Consider the following 11,215-nt stretch of genomic DNA (forward strand, 5'->3'; position numbering starts at 1 on the left):
GGTCGATTCAGGACTTATCTGAAACAGACATTACACATATTTTAGAATCAGGTTTTTATCAACATATAGATCAGGATGAATGTATTGATCAGTAAGAAGACTGAATAGGTTATGTTTTATTATTGCATTTGCAAATGCCAACTTGTTCCCACCACTTATAACATGTCCAGTCCCATTCGATTCTTTATACTTGCTGCAACTATCACAGCACTTTGTGTCTTTTGCCACTGGGTTCACCCAGTGTGCTTGCTAACTGAAATCTCTCCCCCTGTGATTGTAGGAAGGTCAGACAACAGCAGCGCTCTCCTGTATCTAGCAGTGTGTCCATGCAGAGCGAGCGGTCCAAGGGTCCACATGTTGACTTTAAACATGAACAGAAGTCTGACCAAGGGTAAGGACTCAAAGGTGCATGAGTTATCTGATACAGAGTACTGCACATATTTTAACTATCAATTTTATATCCTAATAAATCTATCAGACCATAAAGCGCCCCGGATTATAAGACGCACTGTCGATGAACAGGTCTGTTTTCATACATAATGCACACTGGATTATAAGACGCAATAAGGGAAACAAAACAGTCCAGTCAGAGTTGAGTAAGCCAGACTTTACTCAACTCATTCTTCTTGCTTTCTCCACTTCTGTACCCTTGATTCATTAATGTTGAATTCTCTCGCAGCTGCTCTATTCCCATGTTGTTGCAGTATATTAATGACTAACCTTGTATTGTGGATGGATTCTCTTAGTTGTTCTCCTCACTGAAGTTTGGTCCGTTTACACCGTCCTATGATGCGTTTGCATTTGCCCCTAACCATCGGGAATGCTCGCGTTAACTTTTATTGAGTAGAAAAAAGTTAGCATTCTTCCTTCAGCTTCACTGTTTAAGTTATGCTAACATAGCTGTGTCGCTAGCAATCACGTAGCACATCATTATATACTATACCGGCTAGTCCAACTTCAGTAACCCTACAAAAGTCACTGCTGTTTAGTTTTCTGTCTTCATTTCTGTCTGAAGTGATAGGAGAGCTGTGTGTTTAATTTTTTTTCAGAAATCTCTCAGTCAGAACATGCTATATCATGTTTAGGTGGAAACTAGCAAGCTAAGTTCCTGTTAACTTCTAACTCCGTTAAATTTAATAAATTCTGTTTTCATGGATGTCTGGATGTTAAACTTTATTGTTACACCTTTTAAAGCAGCAAATTTTGTTAAAGATGAAAGAATTTAGAGAGTTAGTTTTTAACTCTCAGTGATGGCGCAGTGTGCTTTTGACTTTGGAACCTGAAGCAGAGTTTGGACACAGATTACTGCGCAAGGCTCCTGACTACAGTAGCCGTAATGCTCCGATAATCGGAGCATCGACAAGCGGTGTGGCTTCGTAGCTTACCAAAGTTTCAAGGTCAGAAAGCACAACCAGAATTCATACATAAGGGGCACCAGATTATAAGGCACACTATTGATTTTTGAGAAAATTAAAGGATTTTAAGTGCGCCTTATAGTCCAAAAAATATGGAACAATACGGTATATTAAGTTTTAGCATTGCATTTTAAACATGCTGGTCTAATCAAGGATTTTAACATGGCTTATTATTTTTATTCATTTATGATTATCTCTAGCATGGTGCTTTGTATTATTCGTATTTTATCACTGTGGTTCACACCATGTGCTGGGTAACTGAAATATCCTCCTGTGATTGTAGGAAGATCAGACAATGGCAGCAGCACTCTTCTGTATCCAGCAGTGTGTCCATGCAGAGTGAGCGGTCCAAGGGTCCACATGTTGACTTTAAACATGAACAGAGGCCTGATGATCTGGGGTAGGAGCTGAAAGTGTGCAGATGTATCTGAGAAAGTACCTTAATTTTTTTTAAGATTGGTGCAGCCATTACAGCAGGAGGATTAATATACTTGTACTAACTAGATTTTTATTCTCACAGCTCTTTAGCAAAAGTAAAACTGCTCTCAACAAAATACAGCCGGCTTTATGTGGGATACTTTTCACTATCTATCAGACAAACAGTGAGGGGGTGGAAGGTTGGAGGAGTTATTTACGTTTTTACTGGACTGCACAGTCCTGTAAAAGCTTTATTTTGAACCTGTTATCCTTAAGCAACTCACATGATAACTAAAATAAACATAAATATTTTATGTGTCTCTCTAGAGTTCAGCATGCCCAGCAGAATCAAAAAGACCTCGACTCCATCTTCACTGTGTGTAAATGTTCACCCACTGCACTTATCGTCATCAGTGATAGGTATTCTGGTTGGAACAACCTTCAGGCTACATGCATTAATATTTCTGTTCCAGAAACTCGAGAAGAGCATCATCAGTTTTGTGAAGGATGAGCTGAAAAAATTTCAGAGGATTCTGAGCCCAGATGACTCAGTCGGATTGGAGAGTGAGAGAGAGGATGGTGAAGATGTGGAGGAGAGGAGGAGCAGCAGAGAATCATTTCTGAAAATCACACTTTACTTCTTGAGAAGAATGAAAGAGAAGGAGCTGGCCGACCATCTCCAGAGCAGTACGAGTATTTCAGTAATATCGATGTGATGTCACTTACCTACTGCCTCGTACAGGGCATAGGCTTTGAACCTGTGGTGGTGACAATTCTGACATTTATCTTGGTGGTAAAGTTATCTCATGATCCTCATCTGCTGGGAAGGTCACTTGTTTCTGCTGTTATGTCAGCATCTGTTATAACATGTCCGTCAATAATGTCGCTAAGGCAAGGAAAGCGCTCATTCTCCTTGAAATGTTTAACCATCCAACCTGGAGAGCAGCACTACCCTTTTCTTCTGTGGATGCCTTAGGAAGCCTTAGTTTCCCAAAATGGTAAATGATCTTTTCTGTTGCCAGTGGAAGAGCAAGGAAGGTGATTCTTGGTGACTCCATGGGTCCTGGGAGTTAACTGGGTGCCTTACAGGTCCAATATTCTACTACTTACCTCACTATATACATATTTTTCAAGTTTCTGCCCCAAAGTGACAGAGTGACAGCGCAAAGTCGCCAATACACGATCGACACTCTGGTTTTTTAGATGCCTCTTTTTGTATTAACTTCACTTTCAAATCCAGCCACATTCTCAGCACAGTATTGGTATTTAAGATGGGTGATGGTATGTTTTGTCAGGCATTTTTGCTGTAATAAACGCCTTCTCTAACACCTCCAGCTCGACTGTGTTAGTGATTTTTAGTTACAGGCCTTAAAGTCATTATGTCAGTCTCACCCCGTTGTTGGGGGAAACAGCCAGAACAGTTCCCTGAATTAAATGATGCTCACCACTCACTCAGAAACACAGCCTCACAGTTTAACTGTGGCCGTCCCTTTGGCTAGTTATGTATCTACGAAGTGAAGGTGGAATGAACTCCCATTTTGAGATCGTGTCTCAAAATGCAGGCTTGAATGGTGTTAAACACACTAGAACAATATGTGTGCTACAAGGACAAGCTGCCTTTCAACCTGGTGCACGTACTTGTTTAAACACATTGTGTTTACGGGATTTTCAGTAGCTGCATATTTCTTAAGCTACTTGGTGTTGAGCTTTTTGTGTTCGTGAGATTTAACAGGTTTTAATTTCTCTTTGTTTTTTATTCAGGAACTCATAATACTGTGTGTCAATATAAGCTGAAGTCTAGCCTAAAGACAAAATTCGAGTGTGTGTTTGAGGGGATCGCTAAAGCAGGAAACCCAACCCTTCTGAATCAGATCTACACAGAGCTCTACGTCACAGAGGGAGGGACTGCAGAGGCCAGTGATGAACATGAGGTCAGACAGATTGAAACAGCATCCAGGAAACCAGACAGACCAGAAGCAACAATCAGACAAGAAGACATCTTTAAAGCCTCACCTGTTAAAGACAAGCCAATCAGAACAGTGCTGACAAAGGGAGTGGCTGGCATTGGGAAAACAGTCCTAACACAGAAGTTCACTCTGGACTGGGCTGAAGACAAAGCCAACCAGGACATCCAGTTCATGTTTCCATTCACTTTCAGAGAGCTGAATGTGCTGAAAGAGAAAAAGTTCACCTTGGTGGAACTTGTTCATCACTTCTTTACTGAAACCAAAGAAGCAGGAATCTGGAGCTTTGAAGACTTCCAGGTTGTGTTCATCTTTGATGGTCTGGATGAGTGTCGACTTCCTCTGGACTTCCACAAAACTAAAATCATCACTGACCCTAGAAAGTCCACCTCAGTGGATGTGCTACTGACAAATCTCATCAGGGGAAAGCTGCTTCCTTCTGCTCGCATCTGGATAACCACAAGACCTGCAGCAGCCAATCAGATTCTTTCCCAGTGTGTTCACAGGGTGACAGAGGTAAGAGGGTTCACTGACCCACAGAAGGAGGAGTACTTCAGAAAGAGATTCAAAGAAAAGGAGCAGGCCAACAGGATTATCTCCCACATCAAGAAATCACGAAGCCTCCACATCATGTGCCACATCCCAGTCTTCTGCTGGATCACTGCTACAGTTCTGGAAGATGTGCTGAAAACCAGAGAGGGAGGACAGCTGCCCAAGACCCTGACTGAGATGTACATTCACTTCCTGGTGGTTCAGGCCAAAATGAAGAAGGTCAAGTATGACGAGGGAACTGAAACAGATCAGCACTGGAGTCCAGAGAGCAGGAAGATGATCGAGTGTCTGGGAAAACTGGCTTTTGATCAGCTGCAGAAAGGAAACCTGATCTTCTATGAATCAGACCTGACAGAGTGTGGCATTGACATCAGGGCAGCCTCAGTGTACTCAGGAGTGTTCACACAGATCTTTAAAGAGGAGAGAGGACTGTACCAGAACAAGGTGTTCTGCTTTATCCATCTGAGTGTTCAGGAGTTTCTGGCTGCTCTTCATGTCCATCTTATATTTAGCAACTCTGGGGTCAACATGCTGGAAGATCAAATTGCTTCTAAGAAGCCTAAGGTCTTTAAAAACAAATGTAGTCTAAAACTCCTTCATCAGATTGCTGTGGACAAGGCCTTACAGAGTCCAAATGGACACCTGGACTTGTTCCTCCGCTTCCTCCTTGGGCTATCACTGCTGAACAGTCAGAATCTCTTAAGAGGACTCCAGAAAACAGTAGGTTCAGAGTGCAATCAGAAAACAGCCAAGTATATAAAGAAAAAGATCAGCGAAAATGAGGCTACTGAGCAAAACATCAATCTGTTCCACTGTCTGAATGAACTGAATGATTGTTCTCTAGTGGAGGAGATTCAACAGTTCCTGAGTTCAGGAAGTCTCTCTACAGATAAATTGTCTTCTGCTCAGTGGTCAGCTCTGGTCTTCATCTTACTGTCATCAGATGAAGATCTGGACATATTTGACTTGAAGAAATACTCTGCTTCAGAAGAAGCTCTTCTAAGGCTACTCCCAGTGGTCAAAGCCTCCAACAGAGCTCTGTAAGTGGATGAATCAGAATCAGAATACTTTATTGATCCCTGGGGGAAATTATTTTTTTGTTACAGTGCTCCATTATAAACCAACATAAACCAACATTAAGACAAGACAGACAATACGCTAACTAAGAACTAACTAAGAATAGCATAGTACTATATATATATATATATATATATATATATATATATATATATACTCATTAATAAATTAATACTCATTAATAAATAGCTGGAAAAGAAACGTGTAGTTGTAGCAGTAACCAGTGTGTTAAGTTAAGTGGATGCATTGACATGATATATATAATATAATAATATAACTGAACACATTAAACATTTATAATTACTATTTCCTGCTTAGGCTAGGTGGTTGTCACCTGTCAGGGGGAACCTGGAAAGATCTTTCCTCAATTCTCCAATTTTCTAGTCTGAAAGAGCTGGACCTGAGTAACAATGACCTGCAAGATTCAGGAATGCTGCAGCTATCTGTGGGACTGAAGAGTGCACACTGTAAACTGGAGATTCTCAGGTTAGGAATCCATTGCAAAGTATTACACTTCAAATTTGGCAACAGTAATGTTTAAATTGTCAAATTAATTTCTATTAAATAGAATTGGGACATAATTTCTTAATTAATTTAGGGTGGTGGCATTTTTGTGTTTTTGTATTAACATTTGCAGTGATCTAGATTTGTCCAACCAGAAAGCTAATTCAGTAACACCGAATATGAAGTGTGTTTAAAACACATCTCCAACCTTAACTCTAAAGGATGGCTGTGTGCAAACTGTCGTGGAGAAGCAGTGAAGCCCTGTCCACAGTTCTCTGCTCTGAGTCCTGTAGCCTGAGAGAGCTGGATCTGAGTAACAATGACTTGCAGGATTCTGGCGTAAGAGGGTTGTTAGCTGGACTGGAGAGCCCACACTGTAAACTTGAAACTCTTAGGTAAGAAATCAGATGTTTACTTCTCTTTTTCTAAAGACTGTGTCCTGCAGATTCTTTTGTATATCCTGACCAATGTCTTAAACTTACCTATAACACTGTTTTAAATACAATTTCTTTTAATAATTTCAGCCTCTCAGGTTGTCTAATCAGATATGACGGCTGTGCTTCTCTGGCTGCAGCTCTGAGATCTAACCCCTCCCATCTTAGAAAGCTAGACCTAAGTTACAATCATCCAGGAGATTCAGGAGTGGGACTGCTGTCCACTGGACTGAAAAATCCACTCTGGAGACTGGGCATTCTGAAGTATGATTCATGAAGACACCGATGATTTTTGTAAAAAACTATAATAATTAAAAAAAAAAAAACTTGCCATGGAGGCTCTTTGCCTTAAATACAAGCATGCATTTAAGCCATTGTGAAACTTGACAACATGTATTAAGTCTAATTTACACTATTTAGCCCTTCTCTACAATACTGTTATAGATTTAACACTGTCAGTGAAGCTGGGAAAAAAGTTAGCATTTTCAGTTTCAGTTTTGAGAGCATGTGTGGTTGATTGGTTGGTGGCTGCTAATAGTCCTACATTAGCTTATATTTTAGAGCATGTCTTCCACTTTTCATAATGAAAGACAACATATCAGTTAACTGGGTTGTTTTTTTCCCCAGGGTGGAAAACTGTGGAGAGCAAAGGTTAAAACCCGGTCTGAGAAAATGTAAGCATGTACTTTGTTAATAGGAATTTATGATATTTTGAAACCTTGTATTTGAATATTCTTTATGTCCTTTATTTTAAAGCTGTGTCTTCTTTCTTCTGGCAGACGCCTGTGAACTTACACTGGACAGAAACACAGCACACAGAAAGCTGAAACTTTCTGAAAACGACAGAAAAGTAATGCTGGTAGGAGAGAAGGAGCAGACTTATCCCAATCACCCAGACAGATTTGACCGTAGGGAGCAGCTCTTGTGCAGTAATCGTCTGACTGGTCGCTGTTACTGGGAGGTGGAGTGGAGAGGAGAAGTTGACATAGCCGTAAGTTACAGAGGAATAAAACGGAAAGGAAACAGTGAAGACTGCAAGTTTGGAATGAATGATCAGTCGTGGTGTCTGCGATGCTCTGATGGTGGCTTCTCCGTCTGCCATGATAACAAAATCAGATCAGTCCCTCCCTCTTCGGTCTCTAACAGAGTAGCAGTGTATGTGGATTATCCTGCTGGCAGTCTGTCCTTCTACAGAGTCTCCTCTGACAAAATGATCCAAATCCACACCTTCGAAACCACATTCACTGAACCTCTGTATGCTGGGTTCGGTTTTGTGTTTGGGTTGGGCGTTGAGTCTTTGATGCTGTCAATTGACTCCTCTGTGTCTCTGTGTTCAGTATAGGACAAATAATTGCATACATCAGTCTGCATCTGAGTAACATCCACAATGAAAATATGATATGGCATTTCAGAACAAGTTCTAGCAAGATTTCTGGATAAGCAAACAACACATTACATTTCCTTTCTGCTTTAATATACAGTAAGAGATGTGATCTGAAAGTTTTTATATATTGCTAGTTTGGCTCTGAGGATTACTGCTCTTTTTGGCCAACTGCCTTCTAGAATGCAGTAAAACATACTACATGGATTATCAAACTTTAATGGCAGTTTTTCAACTCCTAACTTAAAGTATAGAATATGGCAACTGATTCTAAAGAACATAATAATCTGCTTCCATACATCCATTGTTTGTCCTACTAGGATTAGAATAAGATTGCATTTTTGCCATGTTTTCAGTACTAGAAAATATTATCTTTCAAATGAAGTCTCTTAAATGCATTTATAGTTCTTCCTTTAGCAGATCTTATTAGGGTGTAGGTCAAGATTACATAAAAAAGGGTAGATGTGAACCAAACCCTTCCCCTACCCTTAAATCCTAAAACCAGTCAATGGCAACTGCATACATGTAAAGACAATGCATTTCCTTACGTTCATCAAGTTCATTTTCTTAGTAGTCCTTACCCTTGAAAATATTTCTTCTTCTGTCAAAGGTTATTATCCATTTAAACTTGGCTAAAAGTTTTAAAATGAACACAGGTTGCATTTGAAAGTGCGTACCACTTCAGGACAAAAAAGAAAAAAGAAAGCTTCCCCATATTTTCACTGTTCTGTTCTTCAGTCACCAACATCATTTTCATTTTCTGCAATATTTTTACTCTGAATTTTTTTAAAAGAAAGTTTTTATTATTTCTGCTTTAATTTGCCAAGATGTGAAACACGGCAACATGTACAATAAATGACTGTATAACCTGACTTGTGAGATGTCATGTATTAATGTTTTTCACTGATCACCGATCAGCAGTGATCAGTGAGATGCTTGACTACAAGATAAACAGCCACAAGGAGCAGTACCTTCCATGGCGAAGGAGACTAGAGGCCAAGGTCAAAGTAGCATGGAAGGAAGTTAGCCAATGATCGGAGCTGCAGGAAGGGGCAATCAAAAAGGTGCCTAAGAAGTAGAGCAAGCTCTTATATATATTATATTCCTTCAGCTTGAAGGATAGACCACCAGCAGCGATGAGAGGTTTTTTTTTAAATTACATACACTATCAATCAAAAGTTTTAGAATACCCCAATTTTTCCAGTTATTTATTGCAAGTCAAGTTGTTCACGTCCAATGAATAGTTCAAATGGTACAAAGGTAAGTGGTGAATTGCCAGAGGGTAGAAAAAGGTTACCCAAAAGTGAAAAATTATTTACATTTCAGAACTAAACAAAAAGGCCTTTTTCAGAGAACACAACATGGGTTAACAATTTAAAGCTGCTCTGCAGCAATGGAAGTTGATCAAGACTTGAAAGCTGGAGCTACTAAATCCTACAGGTGTTCCAACTTTTCTGGATTACATACCACCCCCTCTGTCTGCATAAAAGCAGTGCTGGAACACACTGTGGTGCCATACCCTTGTGAGCATCAGTTGAACAGTATTGTACTGCAGTGTGTTGCTACAAAAATGGGGAGGAAAAAGCAATTAACAATGGAAGACAGACAGGCCATCATAGCACTTAAAAATAGCTCTATAAAATAGGTGTAGGTCTCTCCTACAGAGAAATTGCAAAGAAAGTCCAGGTGTCAGTGAGTACAGTTTCCTTCACCATCAAAAGGCACTCAGAAACTGGGGCAAACTCTGACAGGAAGAGGTCTGGCATACCCAAAACCACAACTGAATCACAGGACAAGTTACTGAAAGTTAACAGCTTGCGTGATAGGCGGCTCGCAGGACAACAGCTTCAAGCACAGTTTAATAGTGGTCATAGTAAGCAACTCTCAGTTTCAACTGTTAAGAGAAGACTTCGAGCTGCAGGTTTGACAGGAAAGCCATTGCTAAAACATCAGAATAAGACAAAGAGGCCTGCCTGGGCCGTGAAACACCACCACTGGACTACTGGAGACTGGAAGAAGGTATCATGGACTGATGAATCCAAATTTGAAATCTTTGGTTCATGCAGGATCTTTGCACGCCATCGAGTAGGTTTGTTGGATCAACAGTCAAACATAGAGAAGGATGTGTGATGGTCTGGGGCTGTTTTGCTGTATCCAGGGCCTGAACCAAAATAGCTACTCCAGCATTCTGTAGTGCCATGCAATACCCTCTTGTATGCATCTAGTTGGTCAGGGTTTCAAGATTATGACCTAAAACATAAGTCCAAGCTATGCCAGGATACCCCAGGAAAAAAAGAGCAAGATGGTAACCTTGAAAACATGGAGTGGCCAGCACAGTCTCCAGACTTAAACCCCATCAAGCTGGTTTGGGATGAACTGGACAGAAGAGTGAAAGCAAAGCAACCTACAAGTGCCACTGTCTGTCGACATTACAGGAATCCAGGCCTATACAATAAAGGGTGCCAACTGCGCGGAAAGCAGACACAGTTCAGGAGCCATTGGTGGCAACGAAGCAGTTCTGAAGGCCGACTGCGGAGGCAGCGGCAGTGATGAGACAGTCCAGGGTGCTGGCCGTGAGTAAAGCAGCGGCAGGTGAAGTCCAGATGCCCACCGCTTGGGAAACGGGGGTGGCAACATAGTTAAGGAGGCTGCGAATGACAGCAAAGATGCTCAGCCAATGGCCTGGAACGTGGCCGTCAACAGTGTAGTGCTGGACGTGGACGAGCAGGCCGTGCAGGCCGTGGATGAGCAGGACCAGAAGGCACAAGACCAGATGGCGGCGTAGCAGCCATAGGCGGTTGGATGGCTGGCATCATGGCTGTTGCAGATGGTGGATCTGATGGTTGAGTAGTTGGTGGAGCTGATGGCTGGACAGACTCTCCAGAGTCCTCAGCAGAGGCAAACGACAGCTGGGCAGACTCCCCAGAGTCAGCTGGGTAGACACTGCAGAGAGTCGCCAGCAGATGGCGTCAAAACATTGGACAGCTGGATGAACTCTTCAGAGCCGCCAGCGGGCACAGATGGCTGGCGCGGCTCTCCAGAGGCCCCAGCTGGAACAGATGCAGGACCAGCAGGTGCAGACTTCTGGCTGACCAGACAGCTGAGCAGGTGTCTGAGCAGATGACTGGGCTAATAACTGACCTAGCGACTGAACTAGTGACAGAAGTAGAGGGTGTAATGGTGGATGAAGTGGTGGATTAGCAGGCGGCTTTACTTGTTCTCCTAAGAAAACAAAGGAAACGGCCGGAATGGGTGCAGGCACCTGCTGGACACCAGCTGCTCCCACCCGAGGAGCAGGTACTGGTGCAGAGGTGGGCTGTTTCCTGGTTGGCCTCACCCTGGGGACCTGTATGGGTGCCGGGGCAAACTGGGCACCAGTCACTGCCACCCGAGGGGTGGTTATGGGTGCAGGAGGTAACTGGTTAATGGCCACCCTCACCCTGGGAGCCGGAACAGGCACTGGCAATGGCT

General features: G+C 42.1%; 1 protein-coding gene across 1 annotated transcript in view; it reads left to right on the forward strand.

The window, feature by feature from the left end:
* The window catches only part of LOC101478330 (protein NLRC3), a 31,205-nt gene extending 22,589 nt beyond the window's left edge, over positions 1-8,616 (forward strand). Inside the window, exons 5-14 of the mRNA XM_012921800.4 lie at positions 281-391; positions 1,699-1,815; positions 2,160-2,208; positions 2,306-2,519; positions 3,594-5,388; positions 5,744-5,911; positions 6,151-6,324; positions 6,454-6,627; positions 6,991-7,037; positions 7,143-8,616. Of these exons, the coding sequence (XP_012777254.2) occupies positions 281-391; positions 1,699-1,815; positions 2,160-2,208; positions 2,306-2,519; positions 3,594-5,388; positions 5,744-5,911; positions 6,151-6,324; positions 6,454-6,627; positions 6,991-7,037; positions 7,143-7,705 (3,412 nt within the window). The 3' untranslated portion in view covers positions 7,706-8,616. The remainder of the gene's footprint in view (positions 1-280; positions 392-1,698; positions 1,816-2,159; positions 2,209-2,305; positions 2,520-3,593; positions 5,389-5,743; positions 5,912-6,150; positions 6,325-6,453; positions 6,628-6,990; positions 7,038-7,142) is intronic.
* The last annotated feature ends 2,599 nt before the right edge of the window (positions 8,617-11,215 follow it).

Source organism: Maylandia zebra, linkage group LG15 (assembly GCF_041146795.1).
Source record: "Maylandia zebra isolate NMK-2024a linkage group LG15, Mzebra_GT3a, whole genome shotgun sequence".
Classification (NCBI taxonomy): domain Eukaryota; kingdom Metazoa; phylum Chordata; class Actinopteri; order Cichliformes; family Cichlidae; genus Maylandia; species Maylandia zebra.